At 37.9% G+C, this 26,721-nt stretch overlaps 1 protein-coding gene across 4 annotated transcripts in view; it reads left to right on the top strand.

The window, feature by feature from the left end:
* The window catches only part of MAP2K4 (mitogen-activated protein kinase kinase 4), a 111,803-nt gene that overhangs the window by 8,111 nt on the left and 76,971 nt on the right, over positions 1 to 26,721 (top strand). For all 4 annotated transcript variants that reach the window (XR_009698598.1, XR_009698599.1, XM_061176852.1 and 1 more), the window contains exon 2: positions 22,528 to 22,630. Coding sequence is in view for 2 of the 4 variants with exons in the window: in XM_061176852.1 (XP_061032835.1) it covers positions 22,528 to 22,630 (103 nt within the window). In the remaining 2 variants the exon portion in view is untranslated. The remainder of the gene's footprint in view (positions 1 to 22,527; positions 22,631 to 26,721) is intronic.

Below are 26,721 nucleotides of genomic sequence, written 5' to 3'. Positions count from 1 at the left end.
GTGTGTGTGTGTGTGTGTGTGTGTGTGTGTGTGTGTGTGTGTGTGTGTGTATAGTCTTTTAGAGGTCTAGAAAGATTTAGGTAATGGCTTTTTATCTGATTTAATTGATAAGATTACATGGAGTTCCAAGGAAAAGGTGAGCCATCTGTTCCAGTTACTTTAGCCTGTACTTGTCAGTTAGCAAGTCTTTTCTGAGTGAGAAATAATGCAGAGATAGATGTAGGTATGAGTCCTTAGAATCTGTTCATCTGGTCACTTCATCCATAATTAGGTAAAAAGAGCAAGTCTGTAGTTATGCTTTGAGAATTTCACCCCTTCCCTTTCAGCTACATGTATGGATTCTGTACTGATGACAGAACTTCAAGTTTTGAGAATTTTTTAGCATCTAAAAGTGGGCTTAACTTCTGATGTGTTAGGGGAGTAATTGGTGATATTCTAACGTTCCCAGTTACATATACCTTAAATTTTTTCCTATTCATTATACTTTTATCCTTTAACTTATTTTTATACAACTATACAGATCCAATTCATTCTTTTTCACATACCTTTCAGATTTATTTTTCTTGCTCCTTTCCCCATTCATCTTGCTATTTAGTTCACCTCTTTGCTCACCTTTTATTTTTGCTACCCAGTAGCAACTATTGACTGTATTTACAGCTAAAAAGAGAATAGTAACCATCGCCTTGAAATTGTTTCAGTGTTTCACCAGCTTCCTCTCCGGTCTCCAGGTGAATTTTCTGTTCCCTCTTCCAGTGGAGGGGGTGGGAGGTGGGCTTCTGAGCTGCGGCTTCTGAGCTGCGGCTAGGCTCCTCCGTGTTTCCTTTTCCACTGCTGCTTCCACAGTGCCAGCTGCCAGCTCCCTTTCCTCCTGACTTGTGCCAGCTCATTTTGCCTGGTAGGAGGCTGGCTGGTGTTTAGTTGCTTAGGCTTATAAGATCCACAGGATCCACTTTTTGTTGTTGTTTGTTTGTTTGTTTGTGTTTGCTTCTGAAGTCTGTTCCTGCTGCACATCTGGTGGGGGCGCAAGGGGGCGGGCAGCATATGTATGGAGCCTCAGCAGTAGAGACAGGTGTCAGGGCACTGCCTCCAGTTTGCCCCCAGGACTTCTGTCCCCTGAAGTCTCCACTCCCACTTCCTCCCACTTTGCCATCAGGTAGTAAGTAGGCAGTGGGTTACTTATGTGCCCCAAAGGTACCTTCATGTCAGAGTAGCTACATTAGCCATTTTTCAGGTTTTGTGCATTATAGGTACTATATCTTAAAATCCTAGGAATTTCAATAGCTGGATGGGAAAGACTACTTAAACATATCCTTTTTAGTCCTGGCTTTTTTTTCTGCAAGTTTTGATTGAATTTATATAACTACAGCTTGAGTGATACTCATTCTAAATTTGCTTTCCCCGTTTTGTTCCCCAAAGCAATAATAAACACAAGCATAGGTAGACCACTAAGAAAACCAGAAATTCACACAATAGACTATGATGGCAAATGAATATTTGGGGAAGGCTTTTGTTGTGAACAGCTTACTTTACTGGGTGCATTTTACAAAATTACACCTGTATAAATATATGCATAAGGTATAACCAGGCCCAATTGAACTTGGAAAATATGTTTATGTTTCTAAGGAGAATTCACAGGTTTTCTTCCTATAACTGCTGTAGTCCTACCTACCGTTTCTAGGGACATGGTCTTTTTTCAGGCCTACTTCACAGGAATTTAAGCACCTCTTTAGTAGTTCACTGTCTTATCATTTGAGGTTAGCTCACTGGCAGAATGTTGCTATGTGTGTTTAGCTCTCACAATTTATCAACTACCAAAGTTTTTGAATCAGGGGTAGTAATTAATCGAGTAATTACGAGTCAATAATTTGAGTTAATAAAATAGCTTGTGATATGTTCTGAACTTGTAGATTGAAGAAATTGATAAAACTGTCTTAAAAGTTGTTCTTAACTTCCAAGGGCTAATAGATATTCTTTTTATTGAATAGATGTGAAAATTAATGGTAAAGACAACGTAACTCTTATAATTTAAACTTGATTTCAGTTTCATATAATAAAGTACAATTACGTCAGAAAGAGCTGAGTTTTTGAAGAAAGCCCGTATGTTATAGTTTTATCTGTGATGGTGGAGGTTATGTGATTTGAACTGTTCTTGAATGTAATATAAAAATGCTATGTCATGTTCTAATTTTGGTTTGTTTGATTTACAGTAAATGAACTGGAACTTATCTCTTTTACTTTAGGCTTTCAGATAAACTTCTGTGAAAAGGCACAAAGTAAGCTACAAATTTTATGATATTATGCTACCTAATTTTTTCATATCCATCTTGGTATTGGGAATGTGTCCACTATTGTTTCAACTAACCAACCATGGCAATTTTACTTTAAAAGAGCTTCCATTTTTCATTCATTTTCCAAATACAAAAAAAAAGCAAAACAACTGTGTTATATTCTTGCTTTCACTTGCAATTGAAATAGGAGAAACATATATGTAGGTATTCAAATGTATGTAAATATAGAAAGATGTATATAGATATAGACAGATATACTAGATTTGGAACAATGTATATAGGTATAGAAAGACATCTATTCATATGTATATAGTTATATAGAAAGATGTACATAGATATTTGGACTTAGCCATAATTTAAATCACAGGTTGAGGAAAGTTCACTTTTAAGATTGGAGTGCAGAAAGTATACAGTATAACTGTATTCTGAGACCTCATGCTTTAAAATTGATTTATTTTAAAGCATACATTTAATGAATTTTAATTTTTTTCTTTAAAACAAAATTTTTTTCTTCCTCCTTCCCACCCCCCAATATAGACTAGGGTTTTTGTTTGTTTTTTGATAAATTTATTTATTTTATTTATTTATTTTTGGCTGCATTGGGTCTTCGTTGCTGCGCGCGGTCTTTCTCTAGTTGTGGTGAGAGGGGGCTACTCTTTGTTGCCTTGCACGGGCTTCTCCTTGCAGTGGCTTTTCTTGTTGCGGAGCACGGGCGCTAGGTGCACGGACTTCAGCAGTTGTGGCTTGCGGGCTTCAGTAGTTGTGGTTCACGGGCTCTAGAGCGCAGGCTCAGTAGTTGTGGCGTGTGGGCTTAGTTGCTCTGCGGCATGTGGGATCTTCCCGGACCAGGGCTCAAACCTGTGTCCCCTGCATTGGCAGGTGGATTCTTAACCACTGCGCCACCAGGGAAGCCTTAGACTAGGGTTGTATATTAGGGTGCCAGTCTTCATATACTACAGAATAGGTTTTTTATAAGAAAGCATAATTTATAAAGTTAAAACAAATGCATTTTAAACTTAAATGTCATTTGTATAAAATGCAGTTTAAAAAAATCCCAACTCAAGAAAGCTATTCTCCAGTTAACATAAATATATCCCAAAATATAATGTATTCATCTTCTGCTTGTTGACTCATAGAGTGGGGAAGAATAATGACTGCTTTTTCTTTTTTTTGCTGTGCCACGAGGCTCGTGGGATCTCAGTTCCCTGACCAGGGATTGAATCTGGGCCACGGCAGTGAGAGCCTGGAATCCTAACCACTAGGCCACCAGGGAATTCCCACGACCGCCTTTTGATGTACATCATTGTCTTTTCCCCCCAGCTTTATGAGGTGTAGTTGACATATGACATTGTGTAAGTTTAAGGTGTACGCATGATGATTTGATGCCCTTACATATTGCGAAATGATTACCACAGTAGGGTTAGTTAACACCTCCATCACCTCACATAATTAGTATTTCTTTGTTGTAGTAAGAACCTTTAAGATCTACTCTTCTAGCAACTTTCAAGTATATAATGCTGTATTGTTAACTGTAGTCACCATGCTGTACCTTTTAGATCCTCTGATATGTATCATTCTTAAGTAAGTTAGTTCAAACGAAATAAAGTTTAACCTGGAGAAAACATTTCTGCTGTTTTAAAATTTTCTGATGGAATCAAAATGTTTAATTTCCATTGGTTGAACATTGTGACTTCCTTTGAAAAGTAGTTAACAAAAATTTATTTCTTGATTGGTTTATCCATGATATAAATATATAATGAGCAATAGAGTAAGGCAGCTAGATCCTAGGATAAAAATTTTTAATTGGTCCATTATTGTCATTCTTCTCTTACCTTAAACTAAAAATAGTATATGATTTCCTGCTCTTAGTGAACCTACATATATGATACATATCTACATGTAATGTAGTTACAACTTCTATTTTATGCTATATTTTAATTTTAACACATCTACTATGACAGTTTTTAGCTTTCTGTTTAAATATTTCTGTTAATATTTAATATACTTTTTAATTTTTATTTACATATTGACATAAAATCTAATTTAAGAAAAATGCTGACATTTAAAAAATTTAAAACTGCATTTGCATTGTTGCTTTTTTTTCCTTAGTCCTATTGTGAACATAAAACAAGAGAAACATTGATTTTATTAAATTTAAAATTGTGTATACAGTGACTATAAATGGCTCTGTAGGTAGATGTAAAATGCCTTTGGACTTTCTAAATGGTACTGTCCCTCTCCCACTGTTACAGAAATGATAGGTTTGCAGTGCTGCTTGCTTTATTACACGTGGCAGAACCTAACTGTGTATTCCCACTTGATGCCCACTTTTGGTTGCCTTCACTACCTCTTAACACTGCTTTCTCATATCTCCCCTTTTATTTCTCTCTCTCTCTTTGGGAGGTCCTTCTCTTAATTTTCCAGCTTTTGGAATTCATACAGTTTTATACATTCATTCACAAAGCACATGTTGGACACATAGGTACCATCAAGTGAGGGAGATTATTGGGGCAGAAGTGAATAGAATAGGTCTCTGCCCTTAGCGGGCTCTTAGTGCAGTGGGCTAGGGTTGTTCCTGCGTTGATTGCAAGCATACGACTACTGATGCTGCAGATTGATTAGTAGCTGAACCCAGAGTGAGGTGGTGCAGGACCGCATATGCACTGGGCACCTTTGCTTCCACTGTTCTGTCATGAGAGAGAACTAACATGAGGGCTGCTGTGGGATCTCATGATAGCTGCTTTCCTGACTGGAGACCATGGCAGAGATCCAACAATGGCCTGTCCTGCTTTGGAGTCAAGCAGAGCTGTCTGTGCTGGCTCGGACCTCAGTGGAAGTCTTGAGGAAAGGGAGGGTTGGAGCTGGAATGATGGTACGGAGGGCCAGCTCTAAGGTGACAGCATTTATTTTTGAACTATTGGTTCCTATATTTTAAGATAAGTTTTCAGTTGCTTACATATATTAACACTTTTTCCCAAGACTGGTCCTATGATTTGCATGTCGTAAAAATTATAAGTGCAATTTGGTAATGTTTGCAGAAAATCAGTCTTCCAGTTTGCTCTGGAATATAGCCATTAACTGTATGTTAAAAGTAGCCACTCATTTCTTTAAAAATAGAGGGCTTGAAATCACCAAAGCAATGTTTTCTTACCTATTAGGGCATACTCTAGTGCCAGAATCTCCAGTTTTATTTTAAGGGTGTTTCAGAATTTTCAGAAAAACTACAGTTTAATTCATTAAAAATAATTACATAGCATACAGTAGTTGTAGGAGGGGATAGAGTACAAAGAACACAAAAGTACATATTGTTAAAAGTCCACTATGTTTGAGTCTGCTTCAAATGCTCAATTCTCCATCATAAACCAAAAAGACTTACTGTAAGATGATTCTGATGACTAATGGAAGCTCTGAAGGATTAATTTTCCCCCATTGTTTGACTTACACATAGTTTTTATTTTTTATATTGTTACATTACTGTTCCAATCAGTTTATTACAATTGCCTGTTATGAGTTAGTGGCGTTTTATTGGTGATGTGTGTGTAGGTTTTTAACACACACACAGACAAATAGTGTGAGACTGCATATTTAATTTTAGAACCAGATTTTTATAGAAATTCAATAAAAATCCACTTTGCACCTCATGATCTTTTTTTATCAATTATAGTTTCTGCATTTATTTGCTTTTTGGTTTTCTAAATATATATAAGATAATATATACTTAATATAAAATTGTTATTTGAGCCAGCAGTGTTATATTTCTTTAACACTGTTAGATTATTGAATTTTTCTAAGGTCTGTATGTAAGACTACATCAGGGGAAAATGTTTTTTTCCCATGTAGAGCTCCTACATTTAGAAGGTTGATTAGTTCGTCATTTACCATTTGGAGATAACGATTTTGTACTTGTAAATATGTTTATGTGATTTATGACTCAGTTTGAATGATCATATCTCAGTGGCTTTAATGAGCTAACTTGAAAACATAGTTCTTTAGAATATGATTTGCTTTGTTTTATAAAACCAGTTTTTGGGGGGGAGGGGGGCAGGAGATTTGCCTAGAAACAGTTTTTGAGATATGGTTTTGTAAATGTCAAATTTACCTTAATGTATCGGCATTTTGACTTTTTGCTTGTATGAGAATTGTGACGCATTAAAGATCCCAGGGCATGGGGATTTTCCTCAGAAAATGCCTAGTAGAATCCTGTGCCAATCAAAGTGAGAGTAGTTAGAATTTGGCAAATACTCTTAATAATTTAGTTTTCATACAAGGGCACTTTTAGCCTTTTTTTCCCCCCATACTGCAGTGCATTTTCCACCCATGGCTGTAGAGTTCTTGAGTGCTAAAGACAAGTTTTGGTAGTGTTGAGTTTCCGTAGCTTTGCCTTTTTTACTTTTGATAGCTCTAAAAAGATTTAATGGCTTTAAAAAATTGTTTTAGTTGAGAATGTTTGCATAGCAACAGGATCTTTATTTAGAAAATTACATGTTGCAGAGCTGACTGTTATCCTTGAAGTCACTAATAGAAATTAGATTACAGGTATTGATCGCTTTTGGTAACACTGCACACCAAAGTATTTGGGGGGAAAATGGAGGTATCCTAATGACAGACTTTCATTTCATTTTGAAACTATTCTTTTTAAATAAGTACCCCAAATTGTTTTTAAATTGGTAATAATAAAAATGAAACAGTAAAGAGGAGGAAGGATGTTTTGTGAATCTTTCCACAAGTTTGAGGACGTCATTAATAAGTTTACTGACCTGATAAGTTCTGTAAAAGATGATGTTTCACTCAAGAGAGTATTTGACTTTGCTGGAGGTGGAGTATAGAAAACCACGGAAAGGAAGGAGTGGAGGGAGGGTCAAGCTGTCCCGTGTTTAAAACTAAGAGCTTAGGGGCTTCCCTGGTGGCGCAGTGGTTAAGAATCCGCCTGCCAATGCAGGGGACACGGGTTCGAGCCCTGATCCCGGAAGATCCCACATGCCGCGGAGCGGCTGGGCCCGTGAGCCACGGTTACTGAGCCTGCGCGTCTGGAGCCTGTGCTCCGCAACAAGAGAGGCCGCGATAGTGAGAGGCCCGCGCACTGCGATGAAGAGTGGCCCCCACTTGCCGCAGCTGGAGAAAGCCCTCGCACAGGAACTAAGACCCAACACAGCCATAAATAAATAAATAAATAAAAAAAAAAAAAAAAAAAAAAACTAAGAGCTTAGAACATTCAACTAATTAAACTTCTAATTTCCCATTTTATGTAACAAAAATCTATACCCAATCACTAAAATTTTATTGTTTGGAATTTATTAAGCTCACCTAAGTTTTTCAGCAATCCTAAGAAACAGAATGACCACATTTGCTACTACTGGAGGGTAACGTGGTTTATTTAAATCTATATACACGCTGAACTTAGTTACAAAATGAGACTATTGCAGGGTTTGCCGTAAGCCCCTAGGACTGAGCGTCTAGTACATTCATCACTGTCTGTGGACCATGATGAACTGCCAGGGGAAAGCCCAAGCTTTCCAACAGCTTTTATACTAATGGAAGCCCAAGAATCGTTGTATAGGCAGAGTCAAGGTTCATGCATCCCCTTTATACCATGTACCATTCCAAGGGGAATGCTACCTAATTATCTTTGATCTTGGAAGTGGTGGGAACATTAATTCTTCCTGAAAATTGGTTTTGTTGCTAGAGGAAGGAAGGTTTCAAATATCTATTGCACCTTAAAAATCATTTGGAGAAGCTTACTGTGTGGTGTTTTTGAATGAGAAAAAATTAGTGATTCTCCCACATTGCAGAAAGTTTCCTTTTATTTGCCAGTTGAAGTTTACTATGAGCAATGAAAGGATATTTGACAAAACTTTTGTGAGAGGTTTCCAGAAATTATTCCCAACTAACTCTCCAGTTAATCAAAGTGGTTTTCAATTTAGCTTATAAATTTAGGGTGATGGTTTTCAAACAAGGTATAGTAAATACTTGAATTCTTACTGCATGATTTTATGAGTGCTTTCAAAATCCAGACACAAGTGTCTAGATGAAAAGATGTTCTAGAAGAAACTTGCACCTGCCATGTTGGTGTTGATTTTCTTATTAGGTAGAAATCAGTGAACATTAATCAGAAGTGAAAATCAAGTGTATACATGTTTACTCCCCTTCAGAGAACCTCTTAAAAGGTTAAATAAACAGAGGCACAAATATAACATTTAACAAACATATCTGTACCGCTAATGGTAAGAGGCACTGGGGTCTTGAAAGATGGATTAAATCTAGAGCCTACTCTGAAGAAGTTTATGTTCTTTGAGAAATTGAACATGTATAGACAGACTATGTGGTAGAAATAATAACAACAGATAACTAACTCTCATTTACCGTGTGCGAAACCCTGTTCTAAGCTTTTTATTTATGTTATCTAATCTTACCTATCACTTTATTTAAATTATCTAAGTAAGTTATTAATTCTTTATTTCTTCCAACAATCTTATGAAGTAGGTATAATAATTATTATAGATGAGGAACGGAAGCACAGAAAGGTTAAGGGAATTTTCTAAAGTCATACAGCTAAGGAGTAGCAGACTGTGTGACCTTGGTTTGGTCACAGGTTACATGCTATAAACCATAGTGTTTTATTGATTCTTGAAAGAAAGCAGTGAGCACTCATAGGAATGATTTTCTAAACCAAATGGCTTTTGAGGAGTCTTCACTTGAAAATTGTCATGAGATCTGGACATACATTTATATATCATTTTTGATTTTCTGGCCCTGGAGAGTTTCAAAACGTTATCTAATAAGCCTGACTGAACATTAAGTGGAAAGATTCCTTCTTGTGGCTCCAAAGCTAGGGACAGAGGGATCTACCACTAGGGAGAAAGTATTTTCAAAAAATCAGAATTATTCTGGCCTAGACAGATGCAGAGAATGGATTGCTTTGGGATTCTCAAACGACTTATGTGTTTGGGGAACAGCTGACCAAGATCAGTAGGTCAGGAGACTGGGGAGTCAGTGAACAAGGTGGCCATGCGCTGTGTGAGGACAGATTTGTGTACAGGCTCTTAAAAACGAATTGATGTTTCAGATTTATGTCCCGCCTACTTTCTTATAGTTAGGGGTGGAAGAAAGCACATTACTTAATTTTTAAAAAACATTTAATGATAGAAGTTTTCAAACTTAGAATAGTATAGTGAACCCCATGTACCCATTACATGGCTTCAACAATTACCAGCATATGGCCTATTTTATTTCATTTGTTCCTCCTCCCTCTACCTATCTCTACCAAAAAAATTTAAAGCTAATTCTGATTATCATTATTTCATCCACAAATGTGTTTGTCACACATCTTCTAAGTGATAAGGACTCTTAAATACATAACTTTAATGCCATTATCACACTGTTAAATAAACAAAACAGTTTTATCAGATAGCCACTCAATGTTCAGATTTCCTCAAATGCCCTACAAATGCCTTATTTACAGTTGATTTGCTCCAAGTTGAGGTCTCAACAAGGTCCACACACATACTGCATTTGGTTCATATGTCTCTTAAGTTTCTTTATAGTAGTTCCCTCTTCTCTCCTTTTTTCTTGCCATTTGTTCATTGAAAAAAAATGGGTCATGTTTTTTGTAGCATTTTGCACATTTTGGATTTGGCTGATTACATCCTTTTAGTAATTAGTGTTTCACATTGCCCTGTATTTCCTGTTAATTTGTAGTTAGAAATAAGGGCTTTGATCACATAGATATTCAAATTTTTGGCAAGAACACTTGGTAGGTGGTGCTGTGTATTTTTTGTTGCATCATATCAGGAGGCATACGATTTCTGGTTGCAGCTCTTGTTAAGATTGATCAGTGGGCTTTGGTGCCGTCAGTGTGTTTCATATGGAATAAAGTTGCCCATCAGCCTTTCACCTGATGGTTCTGGCTCCCATCAGTGATTTTTGTCTAGATTAATTCTTTCATTCGGGACTGGTTAACTTGTGTTTCTAAACGTTTGTGGGCTCTGTAGATAGTTGCTGTTGTCAACCAAGAAACAAAGTTTGTGTTTGGGGCATACTGTCAAATGCGAATTATTGCATTGATCATCTATGACTTAACTGCACCAGTGCTGAAGGATATGAAGTACGTGACTGAACAGGGTTAGTGAAATGCAAGAGTTGCTTAAGAAATTGTCACTACTAAAAGGTGAATAATGACACCTGTTGGACAAGTACATACCAGTCACTGAGATGGTAATTGCCAACTGGAACACAAGTAGCTCACGTGTTTTTTATATCTCGGATGAGAACTCCTATTTACTTCTAGTCTCACCAAACTGCCTTTCGATGGCTAACTCTGGTTTCCAAGTACTGGCAAGATAATGCTTGAAGGACCTGAGCATTCTAATCACTGAATATAAATTAATGAGTAAAGCTGGAATCCGGTTTGGGACTGATCTTAATTTGGCAGAACTGGTCTCACATACCCACTGGTTCTTCGACTTCACCAGAGATCAAGAGATCTTTAAAAGTCCCAAACCGGATTCCAGCTTTCTTAAGCAACTCTCCCATTTCACTATCCCTGTTCAGTCACCCGTCTTGTAACTACACTATTAAAGTCTCCCCGTGGTGATGTTCTAACACTGATTTGACCTTGCACAATTTGTAAATAACAAATCAGAGACATTTCAGTCAGGATACTCTCATGTACTATATATTTAGAAAGTAGATAGGGTGCAGTATATCCTCTTTGGGTGCCATTTAACTCTCTTTGTTAATCTTACTTTATTCTAACCTTTTAAAAACCTTAATTCATAGAATACATTTATGGGCAACAAATAGTACTTAACTGTGTCCACTAAGAAGTGAAAGTGTTAGTCACATCTTAATGTTTTTTTTAAATTGGGAAGGATTATTCTGTGGGGTACAAAGAAGCTATTTGGATGTTGGTGAGAGGAGTATAATAGTGCTGTAGTTATTGCTTATACATATACAATATTAGCTTTGTATAGAGGATGCTGATTCGTTTTCCACCTCTGTTACTTGCTTTGGTAGTAACACTGTTGGATTTGAATTTAAATTTGGATTGTGAATTATTACTTAAAATTTCTTTAAAAAGATGTGTAGGGTAATACAGCACTGAAATGGAAAAAGTTGGTTGAGTGTATAAAAGATGATCACAAGCCATGCAGCGCAAGGCAGTTAAAAATGCCAGCTATCTTTTTTTAAAGCCAGAGGATGGCCGACTAATCCATGTGTCATGAAGTTCTATAGTTAGGAGCATTTCTCTCGTTAAAGCTTGCTGGCTAACTCTTTCAGAGAACCTATTTAACTTCTAGTTACGCATCTTTCGATTAATGAGAACAAAAGAAGCAACTAATTAGATCTATTGGGAAGTATGGATAAAACCCCCAGTCAAGATGTCTGAGTGAAACCGTTTGTCCTAAAGGTGTTAAATCAAAACTTGAGCTTGGATTATTCATTTATTCAAGAAATATTTGAGTTCCTGTGATACGCAGGTGCTTTTTTGATGAAAAGTCACCAGAGTGCTAAATCTAATTTCCAGTGGTCAAAAGTCATCCAGATGAATATGGGAATGCTTATGTTCAGATGTTGACTGTGTTCCCGAAGAAGCAAGGGGTTGTTATATAACAAATGTGGTATGCTCTTGGTGACTAGTTGAAAACTGTGTAGTGTGGGGCTTTTTGCCCCTCCTCTGCAGTTATTAAATTATTGCTAAACTACTCATGGTGTTTTAGAATTGGGGAAGTCATCTTTGAAATAAAGCTTCCCTTCTGCTTTAGGCAGTGCAAGCTGCAGGCTTGCTTATAGGTTTGGATAGCATAAAAAATCAATTACAGGTATTAATGGAAATAAGGAAAGATTTATTTCTTGAAAGTGACTTCTTTTGCCTTCAGGAAATCTTAGTAGTCCTCACTTCTCAGTGTTTCACATTTTGCCACTCTGAGGTGTTTTCTGACCGCAAGCAATTTTCCTATGTCAATTGGGTGCCCAACAATTCAGTTCAATTCTGACACTGTCTACCTGGAGTTAGCATCAGATCTCACAAGTTAAAGGGTTCAGCCCCATAAAGCTGCCCTGACTTCAGATCCAGCTGCAAATGGGGTGCCGAGGCTACTCACGCTTCTGCTTGGCTGACTGCAGATTACAGGGTTCCCTTACCCACCGCCCCCAGGTTCACTTGTTTGCTGAAATAGCTCACAGAACTCAGGAAAACACTTTACTTATGTTTACCAACTTATTAGAAACATGTAACTCAGGAACAGCCAAATAGAAGAGATGCATAGGGCAAGGTGTGGAGAGAGGGGGGGTGCAGAGCTTCCACACCTTCTCTGGGCTTGTCCTCCTTCTAGCCCTTTGATGTGTTTACCAACCAGGAAGCTCCCCTGGCTCATCTTTAGGAGCTTTTATGAAACTTTCATTACATAGGTATGACTGATTAAATCGTTGGCCTTTGGGGATTGAACTCTATCTCCAGACCCTCTGCCTTACATGGGGGTTAGTGGGTGGGGCTGGAAGTTATAACCCTCTGATCACTTGACTGGTTTTTCTGGAGACCAGCCCTCCCATCCTGAAGTTTTGGAGGTTCTCCCCACCCCCACCTAATACGCAAAAACTCTGATATAGTGGAAAGAGGCTTGTTATGCATAATAAAAGACGCTCATCACTTAGGAAATTCCAAGGGTTGTGGGAGCTCTGTGCCAGGAACCTCCAACAAATACCAAATATATTTTTTATTATATCACAGACAATGTCTGTAGCAAAACTACCTGCATATAATAGACACATAGCTTTGAATCAGTAAGCTTTCTAGACAGGCTAATCTAAAGTTACCTGGAAAGAAGAGTGGGTATCCACTATCACTTTGGCCAGTGGGTGGTTGATTTTCTGTTGTGAAAAGGATCAAGATGTCCTGTCTGCTAGGACTAAAGTGGTACCTCTAGTATGATGCTAAATTGTCTGTAAAAAATACAGCTTTCTGTATCCTAATCTACTTGCTAACTTATAGGATTGAGTCTAGAAGAGTTAATTATTTATGACTGTGTGGAAATCCTTATTGGTATTTTGGGCAGATGAGGAAAGAAATTAGATAAGTGAAGAAATTAACGTTTGACAAAAATCTGGTTTTGTTGTGTGGTTAATAATATTATTCTAAGTAAACTCTTTAAGAAGAAGTCAGATCTGGTTGTTTTAGTAGCTTCCCAACTTGGGCACTGCTGTTGGCTGAAATATTCATCTCCTAGCCCTGTGGCCTGGAGCCACTCACTAGAGCTCTAGGTCAGTGGTGCTTAGCCAAGAACAGCCTTGTTTCTCCTTCATTGTGTTGTGCACCTGTGCTTTTCTTAACACCGTGGTACATATAAAAAAGGTTTGAAGCACTGATTGAAGAAATACTGATGGTATTATTAGAAAATATGGTTAACGAGCTTATTTCATTTCTGTGTGGTGGGGAGTTAAAATGATGATGGCAGGATGCTGTGGGTTTGCCAAGCAGGAAGAGTGCATGTGATATAAGCGCAGTGGGCACTCTGGCTTCTCATTAGAGCTCAAGCAAGCCACCGTGAGAACATCGCCTGTGGCCTGTGCCTCTGCCTCCACAGAGCCGCCGCATGGGCTCAAGGTATGGACGAAAACCGGGACAAGCTTCGCGACTTTTCTTGACACGGTTTTCCTAAGTTTGCATATTATGTGCCTTGTCCCACTAGAAAGAGGGCTACCGACAAGGAAGACTCCTTATGTGGATGGTTTTCCAGAAATCCTAACATCTTGCTTTGGGCGCGTGGTGAGACAGTAACTTAAAACTTGGGGGAGCTGATGAGGAGTTTCATTAGAATGTTGAAGGGTCCGATTGGGAGGCCTGCACATCACAGGAGAAGGCATCACAGACCATCTGCATAGAAAGTTTGATTGGAGTTGGTCAACACAGTGTTTGCGTGTCACTTGTCTCCGTGGGGCCCCTGTTGACATGTTCACGGATTTGAAGCTTACGAACAAAAATGCCCTGTGGATTTGGCTGAGTTTGGGGCATTGCACGGATTTAAAGTGTTCTGAGCTCCTGGACAAGGTGCTGGGTACCTTTACTGACTTACTGTGCTGCAGACACTCCCCTCCCTGACTAGGGTTGTCAGCGCCACGTGTGGCCGTTGAGCTTCTCTGTGAACGGAAGCAGTGCAGGTGTGTAGTGGGTTAGGCCTTTCGTACAAGGACTGTGAAGGATGATGGCATAAAAGAGAATGCTAAACAACAAGCTGGGGGCACATGAAGGACTCAGAATTATTAGCACATCTTCCTCTTCTCCCTAAACTGGGGGTGGAGGTGTGCTGACGGTATGGCTGCCACCTTTTGAGTATCCATTTGGAACCTTCTCAAGGTGGGTGTGTAACTGGAATTCCCACTCTTAGATTCCCATGGAGGCTGTGCTTTCACAGTCAGGAGCATGGCATTGTGTGTATGTTGGGGGGGGAGATTGTGTTTTCCTGTTTTGTTGGAGATTAAAATATTGTTAACTTAGCTGATTCATATACCTTCAGAAATCTCAAATGATATAACTTATGAAACATTACAAGATGATAGGGATATGGAAATGTCCAAGTTGTATTAGCAGGTATATCAAAGTGCCTATGCGTACTTGTATTTTTAAGGCCATTTTTTTACTTGTTCTCTAGGGCTCAGTAAGATTAGGTTTAGAGAACAGATTAGAAAGCTCTGATGTGAGGAGCAAGGAGACTATAATTAAAACAGAGACAAAAAACGCTTAGTGCTGAAAAACAGAAAAGTAGAAAAAGAAAAAAGTCACCCATAATTCTAGCACTTTGAATTAATCACCGGTGATATTCTGGAGAATGTGGCCTGTGTGTGTATTATAGGTTATCATATGCACATGTGCTTTACTAAAATGACAGTTTATCAGACACATTACTTATTGCCTGATTAAAAAAGAACTCTCACTGTTAAAGTTAGTTCTAATGTCAATAGTCTTTATGGTGTGTTTTCTTGGTAGTAGTGTAGTATTCCAGTTATGGGTGTGCCATAATTTTTGTAACTAATCTAACACAGATGTCTCTGCTTTGAATAACTTTCTTTGCATAGCCTTTAACTTCCTAAAGGATAAATTCTTAGGAATGGGTTGGCCATAAGGACATTTTGAGATGTTTGCTAGGTATGGCCCTTTTTATGGAGAAAGTGAACCAGTTTATCTCACAGCAGTGCTTTGTTTGTTCATTCATTTTTCTGTGTTCTTTTGTTTACTGAAGAAGTGTTAAGATTTATGTGTCTGGTGTAATTCTAGACATTGAGGCACATGAGAAATGGTTTCTGCACCCCTGAAACTTAGGGTGCGGTGGGCAAGGTGGGCATCACCTAACCACAAATAGGTGTAAAAGTACAGCTCTGACAAGTTCTGAAGGGACTGCTGCTTCTCATACCCTTTGTTAACATTGATATTAGGACTCTTTATTTATGTGTGGTATTAAAGGCAAAAAATGAATTTTAATTTTTTGGAGAGCTAGAAGAATTTGATAATTTTTTCATGTTAATGGTTTATTTCTGTTCTGTTCGTATTCCTTCTTTTGTTAATTACCTGTTCATGCTCTTTGTGTATTTTCTAATTGGGATGTTTGCTGTCATATTGATCAGTAAGGCCCTTAATATTCTCTCCCAGCTTGTCATTTCAGAAGGTAGTGATTTCAGCTGGGGCTTTGTAGTTCAGACAGAAGGATTTCCTCTTTGCCCCTCAGTGAACCTGGGGACCTCACAGGAGAGCTTGGGACCATGGCGATCCAAAGCCAGGATCCTGCTCAGCAGATGTTTGATTCTGTCTGCGTGACTGTGTGGACAGGCATCTCAAGCCCTGTTTATCTCGGTAAAGCCTTGACATCTGTGCTGTCTTGGTAATCCCAGGAGGGTCCTCCTGAATTAGATTGCTCCCTGGGTGTTTTTGAAGAGTTTGGACTACTCAGGAATTGGCTAGTTTAGTCTGAGGAATTATATTTGTTTGCTGGTAATAGACATCTGGCTCATATTAGTCCTTACCACAGTAGTTCTGCCAAGTAAGGGGTGGTGTTTATCTTGGTTTTACAGATGTGTGAATTACTAGACCACAGAAATATCCCTCTTTTTATCTTTATCAGTATTTCATTGGTGGTCATTTAGCATCTAGCAAAAGTACTTTTTTCCCCCTATTCCTACCCTTTAACTTCCTTCCACCATGTTCCTTTTTAATTTTGGCAGGATGCCAAAGAAAATAGTCTTTGTAATTATGTCACTACCTTGTCTATCCTTCTGTCCCCACTGCCTGGCAAACCACCTTGTGTATAAGTGTGCTATTTCTGCACCTATGGCTATGTAACTTATTACACTGGACTTCCCCCAAATCTATCTTACACACAAAAGTGTCAAAATGTGCTAAAGGGGCTGTTGGTTTCTTAAACAAACTCAGCACTGTCCAGTTTCCAAAATGCTTAGCTGCATGGATGAATGACAGTGTTCTATTTTACTGATGAGAGTTCAGTGTTCTAAGTGAGATTTTGTGAATTTTTGGAAATTGCTCACCCTGATGTACCAAAGGCTGGTAGAGGAGGAGTAATGTAATATTAGCTGGTAGTAGCTCATTTACTACTTGGAAGGCCTGAGATTGCAAGTCTAAAATGTACAGAGTTGCCCATTTCTTCTAACTGCAAGTCAGCATCCTTCCTTTCTTATTCTCTCGAGCTTATGAAATAAGTTAGGGCACTTGTCACAGTAGTAATTTAGGCAGAAAAGGGAATGAAAGTAAGTTCTTGTCTACCACTTTATTTCCTCATTTCTGAAATTGTTTGAGGTTGCATAGTTGGAATTGTCTTCCTCTTTTCCGGTGATTACAGATAATTTAAAAAATTATTCTGGTTACTCTTTCTGTTTTGAAAATTAGGTTCTCAGATTTAGAGCCAAGGGAGAAATGAGAATTTAAGGCAATTCTTTTTCCCCCACCCCTGGTGGGATGCTTGGAATACTTGGTATCATATGAGTGATTTGTCCATTGTAGTTCAAGTTCCCACTTTCTCCTGTGCTTGGTTCTGGGGAGTCCCCTGTGGTGGTGGTAGGAGTTCCTTCAGAGGGACTGATTCTGATGGCTTTTTCATTGTTTCTACCCAGCTCCTTTAGCATGTGAGTAGTGGCTTAAAAGAGCAGCTGTTTAATTTTTCATGATTCTATTTGTTACTCACATGTCTGCATTCAGCTAGTCGGTCTGTTGGGGCGGTCTCAGCTCAGCCGGGGTAGCTGGAACTTCTGGGCCTCTCCATGTGCTCTTTCATCATCAAGGAAGCCTGACTGAACTGCTTTCCATTTAGACTCGATAGCTTTCCAAGAGGGTGAGAGTGCAAACTGCAAGGGCTCATAAGGCTTAGCTTTGGACGTCATATAGCATCCCTTCTGCTCTATTATTCTGGTCGAAGCAAGTCCCAAGGCCTGCCCAGATTCAAGAGGGAGGGAAATGGATGCCACCTGTTGATGGGAAGAGCAGCAAAGTCACATTGCAAAGAGGCGTGGACACAGGGAGCTGTGATTCATTGGTGGCTATTTTTGTAACAATCTACCACATAACCCACAATGGTCTGAAAGCTGAAAGGTGTCTTCCTTTCGGCTTCAATATTCTGTGAGTCTGAGTTGTTCTGTGGTCAGAATTAGAGCAAAAGATATTCCTAGGCTGTAGTGAGTATGGATATACTTGGACAAATCCTTCTTCTTCAGAATCATAGTTCTGAATATTCTTGAAGATCCCATGCTTAGGAACGCTCCTCTCATGAGAGCTGTGAGGAAGAAATTGCATATGCATGATATGGAGAAGTTTGTGTCAATATTACTGGTGTTCTCTTAAGGCAGAGCTCTGAAACCGGAATTCCAAGGGTAACGCAGAAAGACTGGCCCTTCAGTCCCTGGAGTGGCTGAGTGGGGCCGGAGGCTGCCGAACCACCTCGGCCAGCTCTCGGGCCGGCTCTGGTTTTGATTTTCTCACTGTGTTGAACAAATGTCCTCATTTTCTGTGTAAGCTATGGCATGAAAAAAGTTGGGCAGTATTGCCCTAAAGGATACAGCAGCGCTTTGGAAATCTGGTGGGATGAGGACAAATACTGTTTTCCTTATCAGTCAGTGTTCTTGGGTGCCAACAACAGAAACTTACTCTAGCTAATTTAATCCACACTTCAGTTGTCTGGGTCTGTCCATGTCAAATTTATTCCCAGATCAATAAGCATTTGAAAGTATTTTCTATATCAGGCACTGAACTTGGGTTTTAAGTATACAAAGACAGTCTTCTGGATGGGAAACTTCTTCCATATGAATAATTTAAGATGTTTGACATACTTTGTTTCTATCCTACTGTAGTTAAAGGGAAGGGTCTGTTTATCTCTGTTGACTGGTTAGGAATTGATTATTTGGTGACAGTCTTACCAAAGGGGTAATTATAATCACAAATTTATGGTCTTTCTTGATAATTACTTTAAATTATTTGTACAAATATTTTAATCCCTATTAGCTTCTAAAAATCTCCACTGGCCATTTATAGTATCACTTATTTCCTTGTACCCTTTTCTCCCTGTGGAAGTTGTTGCAGGCTTTTGAAAAAAATCCACGTTGATCTAATATCCTATTTGTTTGTAGTTTTGTTATTAAAAATACCTGAATACATGGTGACAGGTTGCCTTTAGGGTTTAGTTTTTTGGGGCCCTTGAGAAAGAGAAGTAAAGATGAGAAAGACCAGACCTAATAGAGGTTCTTACTTAGAGAAAGTTAATGGGAGAGGAAGAGATGCTTAAACAAACAAAAAGGCTCATGCCTACAGAGATTCAGAAATAGCCTTTAAGGTATTGTAAAAGCTGCCTCTTTCTACCTTTCCCGGAATCTCACCTTTGATGGACTTTCTGGAGCATTCCTTCTCCTCCTCTAGGCTGACCACCTTATGAGTTCCTCTTAAACTGATCATCATTTGGGCAGTTGGGGTGCGCTGCTGAGAACAGGCCATGTAACTCGACCTCAGGCTCTGAGCCATCGCTGCTTACAGAGGCTTTGAACTTTTATAGAAATCTTTGGCATATTTTGTTGGTGAGAGATCAGAATATATACTTGGACTGTTTTCAAGATAGCTGCAGATGTTTCTGAAGTATAGAGTGTGTTTAAATCTAATTTATGTAAGTTATGTCACATTCTTGTTACTTGTGTGCTTGTTCATTTATGCAGTAAATGTCCTTTAAAGACTTCAATTTATTTTCGTTTAAATGTGAATGCAGTGCGGAAAGGAATCTCTGTGTGTGTGTGTATTAGGTAGAAATATTTATTTTCAAAAGAACAGTTTGAGTACGTTTTAATTGTAGTAACATACCTTATTTGCCTTGGAAGGTTAGCTACTGTCCTGTCAAATTGGGCTTTTGAAGAGAGGGCCCATTTTGGTGTTTTTCTTTGTATAGTTTTCACAATGATTCTATGTTCTGTTATTATCCTTAGCATTTGATCTCAGTCTTCTATCACTTTTCACCATATAGAGAACATGGGTGATGTACCAGGTAGTTTCAGACGCACACACGTGGCAGGTGGTGTTCAGCTTTTGATTTGGGGAGTTTGTAAGCATTGAGCTCATTCAGATCTATGATTGCAAAGGTCCTTAACTCAATTGTATCTCCAGAAACTTTGCTATATGGAGTAACATTCATAGCTTCTGGTACTTTGGGGGCCACCTTTTCAGTCCACTACAGTCTGCCTTCTGGCCCCCATATAGTCACATCTGCCCCACATGCAAAGTACATTCACCCTCCTCCCTCATCCCCAGAAGCCTTAACTCATTACATCATCAGCTCACCAGCCCTAAATCTCATCATCAAAAGCATCTAAATCAGCTATGGGGTGAGACTCTTGAGTATGATACACTGTGACACAAAATTCTTCTCCATCTATGAACCTAGTAACTAGAAGATGAGTTATCTGCTTCCAAAATACAGTGGTGGGTCAGGCATTGGATAACAGTGATGGAGATTCCCATTCAAAAAGGGAGAAAACTGAAGGACCAGAGGAGTGAGCAAGCAGTCCCAAGCAATTTCAGAATCTAGCAGAGCCTGTGAATAATCCGCTGCCTTTAAGTATTTCTTAAAGACAGATTTCCAAGAAGTGAAAGAACATATTCACTTAAAGCTTCTTGTATATTGCTGAACCTGTCACCAGAGGTTACTTTTCTACCAGCAGTGTATTTTGCTAGTGATTCTTTTACCTGGTCACTCTGATCACCATGTTATCATTTAAAAAAAAATAAATGTATGTGTACAAAATAAAACCTCTAAACTTTCCCAATTTCACATGAACCAAAATTTTAACTGTTTTTGGTGTTATGAGTACCTTTCATAATTTTTTCTCAATTTTGCTTAATTTTTCATACCCTTGCCAATTTTTCTATTTTTTTCTTGATTTGTGTGATGTCTTTATATATTTAGAGTTTCTGATTTTGTATTATAAGGATTTTCCCAAGTTTTCATTTAACTTTTTAAAGGTTTTTTGGTAAATACAGAGTTTGCTTTTTTTTTTTAATTTTTTTTAAATTAATTAATTAATTAATTTATTTATTTTTGGCTGTGTTGGGTCTTCGTTTCTGTGCAAGGGCTTTCTCTAGTTGGGGCAAGCGGGGGCCACTCTTCATCGCGGTGCGCGGGCCTCTCACTATCGCGGCCTCTCTTGTTGCAGAGCACAGGCTCCAGACGCGCAGGCTCAGTAGTTGTGGCTCACGGGCCTAGTCGCTCCGCGGCATGTGGGATCTTCCCAGACCAGGGCTCGAACCCGTGTCCCCTGCATTGGCAGGCAGATTCTCAACCACTGCACCACCAGGGAAGCCCGAGTTTGCTTTTTTAATACAGTCAAATCTGCCATTTTTTGTAGAGTACCTTTTGCATGTATAATTTGAATGTCCTTTCTCTACTTGCAGCCAAATAAAAATTATTAAAAAAAAAATTTGGTACCCAAAAGGGCAACTTATGAGGAAAATTCATGTTGTACTATGGTTATGTCTGACAGTGGGCTTCTTAGGAACTGCCATTATCCTGTAGAAAGGCCCATCCCTGAGAGCTGATCCAGCTCTTGTCCTGCAGTCCTGTCCGACTAGCGTGGCACGCTCAGCCTTCCACGTCTCATGAAAGCACCGGGCTGAACAGGTTGAGCCCTCTAATCCATTTTCTGAATCCACTGAGGTGGGAAGGTGCTTGGATGGCAGAGATGTTGTTAGAATAGGTATTGATTGATATATGTATAATAAAGTGTGAAGAGTGAGCGCTAGGAAAAGTATCCTTAATATGTACATGAAACCAAGGTGTACTAAGAATGTGGAAAAACCCAACTCTGTTTCAAAATTTCCATATAGTAGACCCCTGCATTAATGATTTTGTAAGATTTATTGACATAGAAAAAAATATGGTCAGTGAGTAGAGCATGTTACAAAACAGTATTGTGGTCCACTTTTAATTGTAGAGGAAAAAATAATGTCTCTATCTATGTATAGAAAATAGTGTGCAATAGATAATGATTATTTTGGGGTAACTGGACTTTTAAGTGTATATACAAGTTTTTAAAACCCTATATACTTATAGGTGTATATATAATATTTTATACATTTTTGTTTCTTTATCTTTTCTGAATTTTCTGGCTTTTCTGTAAAGGACATTTTTTTTTTTTTTGGTATACTATAAGGTATTGATACTTTCTCCCTTCCCATACCACAGAAATTGCCCCCCAAAAAAATGATTATTTGGTATACCTGTGTCATTAACTTGAAGTTGACTGTACCATAATGCTTTTAGGCCATTATGGTTGCAGAATGCTTCATATTCTTCACTCAGTTGTTTATATTACATTTGAGGGAAAATGATTTTTATGAAACTAAGGAAGTAAAATGTAACACTGGAAAGGTGCTAATATTTTAGTATTTTTCAGTATGTCTGCTGAGGGGAATGATTTTTATTGTGGTGTTTTTACTTACAAAAGCCTCAGCATCTCTGAACAATATGAACTGGAAGCACTGAGCACTGTTTTCTGTTGTTCTGGAGATAATGAGTGATTTGTGGTTAGTAACAACTTTAGATCATTTTTATTTACTTTTTCTTAATTCTGAGCAATTCTTTGCCACCTTTCAAAATATTAATTATATGTTAAAGCAAAATTTTCTGCCTTTTGGTGTGAATTTCTTTTGCCCTCAGAATCCTACCTGTCTTATAGTACTTGAAACTTTTACTTTTTATTTGTTATTTCTTAGGTAAACGCAAAGCACTGAAGTTGAATTTTGCAAATCCACCTTTCAAATCTACAGCAAGGTTTACTCTGAATCCCAATCCTGCAGGAGTTCAAAACCCACACATGTGAGTATTCCTGGTAATCAAATAAAAGGCTCAACTCAAGCAAGGGTTTTAAAGTTATTGTGTTTTATGAATTTTTTCAAGTCGAGGGGTTGGTATTTCTATTATCCTCTGGGCCATTTGAAATATTACTGTTTGAACTCAAATAGAAAGCTGTTGATTCTGTAGTCTGAAGTAGGCAAACACAATTTTCCTTTTTAAAGTTTACTTGAAGGGAAAGAAAGAGCTGAAGATACAGTTACATTTATATCGTTTTAATTTCTCTCTTATTGAACTCTGAGAATATTATTTTTACCTCTCCTTCTGGATTTCCAGTTAAGTTGTAAGTAGTATTTAGAAAACTTAACTCTCTCCTGTAGATCTGCACAAATCATCCCCACTTACTGGGTGACAAAATAGATTTCCATTCTTAATATACTGAGTGTCTGTAAGATTTCCATGTCATAGTAGATTGAAAGAATATGTGTCAGTGATTTTTTAAAAAATTGATTCCCTTAATATTTTTAAATTAAAAAATAGAAATGATATTGTAGCATTTTACTGAAAAGTATTAGAAATATATTAGTTAATTTAAAGCAATCTCGCCATAATAATATTTTACAGAAACCTTTGAATCAAAGTGAAGTGAAGTATTAAATAATAATGTTTTCTTTTTCTCAAACCTGGCAAGAACATGAAGGGTCAAAGCCAGTGGATTTACATTTCTACTAATGTCCAGAAATATAATTTTCACCTAGTTCTAGTATTGAGAACTATAAAGCAAGTGGTAGAAGGTATGGTTTAAAAAGCTGTCAGAATCCATTATTTTATAGTTTTGCAATAATTCCTCAACAATTTGTATTCAAACTTTATTAGACTACAGATACATTTATTCTTCCCAAAGAGGCACATTTATTGCTGTTTGACATTTGGCATACATTGTATTTGCAAACAGTAACACATTGGTAGAAGGTAGACTGTCTTGCAGTAGGAATGCTGAAAATATTTTGTTTTTAAAACATCAGTGTCTAGAAGGAAGCAGCATGTACGTGTGGTACTCTCTTATGCTTACACCTATCACCTAAAGGGGAATGAAAGAGATTTTCAATGAAAACTGAGTCGCAGTTTATTTGCCTGGGAGTGGTGTCTGTCAGCTTTATTAGACTGCTGTTCACAATGAGACTTCTTGTCAGAGCTCAACCTTGTTACCTTCGCTGAAACATACTGAGGAAGGAAACTCTTAGTACTGCTTAATTAGTCAGAGCTCCAGCAGTAAGGAAACACTGTTGAAAGAACCTCCTTCCTCATTTCCTAGAATTTCTAGTGAAAGCTAGTACAAAAGAACTTAAAAGAACCTTAAAAGAACCTCCTTCCTCATTTCCTAGAATTTCTAGTGAAAGCTAGTACAAAACTAATTCTTGAACATATTCCATTTCTGTTACCTTGGTTGCCAGCTGAACCACACATTTGAAGTCTAAAAAAGAAGGATATGTAGTGATCGCCAAACTTAACAAATCTTTCTTTCTTTCTTTTTTTAAAAGCCCCCTTGGACAAAGAGAAAGACAACCTGATTTGCATTTAGAACTAGAAAAACATTTACATATTTGTACTCTCTTCCCATTAGACTTTCTTCATGTCTAGGGGAATTCATGGACAGAATCTTCTTTTTTTAAACAGTAAACAGGGTGGTGAAGAAAAAGCTTTCTTCCAAAATTTGAGTCTATCAGGTTTCTTTTGTTTGTTTTTTCTTTCTTTCTTTTTTTAAAACTACTTCATAATAATCCTGTAACCAGCTAGGTTTCTTATTTATCTCTTCCCAGAAGGTGTTAAAAGTTTGAGAGGACACAGTAATAGGCATCTTTGTGATAGAATCTTTGGAATTTGATTCTAGTATGTAAAAGTTTTAGACCCTGCCTTTGAGTTTTATTATTGCACTTGTCTGTTATCTGGATCAGGAATAGGCAACTACTAGTATTGATACTCTTCAGAGACAGTTGTTTCCCTGCTTAGGGCAGCATATCTTCTCTACCTTCCCACCGCCTTCCACAGGGATCCTCTGTATTCTTCCTGTGTATTGAATACTATCAGGCACTAAAAACCACTGTTGATCACTGCTTAGGATGAGTTTGCAATTAGAAGATATAACTTGCAGTAGGTGGAGGCTTTGAAAAAGATACCTCTATGCCATTTATATGTGTTTCCTCCTTTTAAAATTTCCTTGCATTCAGTTCTTCTTGAACTTTAGTTATAGATATAAATATAAAACTTTTAAAATGAGTTTAGGAAAAGATAAGATGAAATATAAGTAACTAATGAAGTTATGTCCCAGGGACTAGTTTCAGATCCATCTGACATTTGATGTCTACTGGGTGCAGGATTCTGTGGACGATTAAAAAAGAAAAGATAAAGACAGTGTCCTTATTTTCTGAGAAATAGCAGTTTAAATAAACTTTCAAGAAGACAGAAATTCAAGAAGTAAGGCATAAGGTAATACAGATCAAAAGTCAGATGAATGGTGCAGGAGGGGTAAGAGCACTTCAGATAAACAACTTGGTGAAAAGTTTCACAAAGGAACAAGGTTTGAACTGGATTTTGAAAGCCCCGCAGAGGAGGTTAGGTGGAGAGAGGGGAGAATGGCATTCTGGTGAGTGTCATCACAAGCTAAATTCGGGGACCATGTGTAGATCTGTTTCATCGTATTGGAGATGTTAGTTATAGATTACCTATTTCTCTCTCACTTTCAGCATTTTGCCTTTATTCTTGGTGTTCTATAACTATATGAGAAAATGCTTAGGTTTGGAGCACCTTTCTGTGTACCGGATGAGTTGTTTTAGTTTGAAGAGTCACGTATCTTTTTCTGAGAGAGTTTCTGCTGCTTTTCTTTTGATAGATTCCTTCATGTTTTTCCTATTCTCTCTTCCTGAAATGTGTGTTATTTGGTTTTTGTATCTCTGAATTCTCTCAGTCTTTGACTTTTATATTTTCTATCTCTTTGTTTTCTTGCTTTATATTCTAGGAGATTTCCTTTATTTCCTGACCCTTCTATAGAATATTCTATTTTGGGAATTGATTTTTTGTTTCTAAGAGTTGATTCTGGCTTTTTCTGAGTATCCTGTTCTTAATTTATGGATGTAAAGTCTGGAATTTAAAAATTCTTTTCTATCCTTTAGGTAATCTATTTCCTCAAGGGTCGCTTTTTCTTTTATCTTTGTCTTTCTCCTTTGTGTTAGCTTTTTTCCACGTGTCTAGTAGTTCTCGGTTGTCCACTGATAGTTGAGGATGAGGAAATTAGAAGACTTATTGGAAGCTCTGGTTAGAGGCAGCCAACTGGTGGGCTTGACTTGACTTTTCTGTGGATGGTTTGAGTGCTGGCTGTTAGGCCAGGAATACTCTCGATGCCATAATGAGTAGGCCAATATTTGCCCTAGGAGGCATTGTTTTTTCCAGATAGCATGTTTGTTTTCTTTAGAGACATGCTCTCTTTTCATTTTGGGGCAGGTGGAAAGGAAAGGAGGAGCTGAGTAAACCTTTCTTCTGGAAAGAATTTTAATCGCTCTTCCATTTCCAGGCTTTTGTACTTTCCAGCTATGAATCCTCTCTAAGGTTCTGTTGGGACCATTACCTATCTCTCGTCTTGGCGGCATGCTCCCCTCCCACCATGTGTTATGGGTGCTAGTTTTCTCTATTGCTATTTTTTTTAACCCCTTATTATGGAAAGTTGCAAATATATCCAAAACTGGAGAGTGGTAGCTGAATCTGTATGTATTTATCAGTCAGCTTTAGCAGCTTCAACAGTTAATATGGCCAATATTATTTTTGTCTATTCCTCTACTCTCCTTAGTTTTAACCAGACCTCAGACATATTATCCCATCTATAAATATTTCAGGATGTGTTTCTAAAAGACAAGGACTCCTTTATAAAAACACAATCATAATATTATCATTATATCTAGTAGGATAAATGATTCTTTAATATCATCAAATAAGTATTATAGATTACTTCATCACTTTTTTTTTTTTTCTTCAGGTTTGAAGCAGGAGCTAAACAAGGTTTTACACTGCACTTGGCTGACAAGTTTTTGAAACTGTAGAGTCCCTTCCCTTGGAATTTATTA

The sequence above is a fragment of the Eubalaena glacialis genome, chromosome 19 (genome assembly GCF_028564815.1).
Source record: "Eubalaena glacialis isolate mEubGla1 chromosome 19, mEubGla1.1.hap2.+ XY, whole genome shotgun sequence".
NCBI classification, from domain to species: domain Eukaryota; kingdom Metazoa; phylum Chordata; class Mammalia; order Artiodactyla; family Balaenidae; genus Eubalaena; species Eubalaena glacialis.
This window is presented reverse-complemented; position numbering and strand designations above follow the sequence as displayed.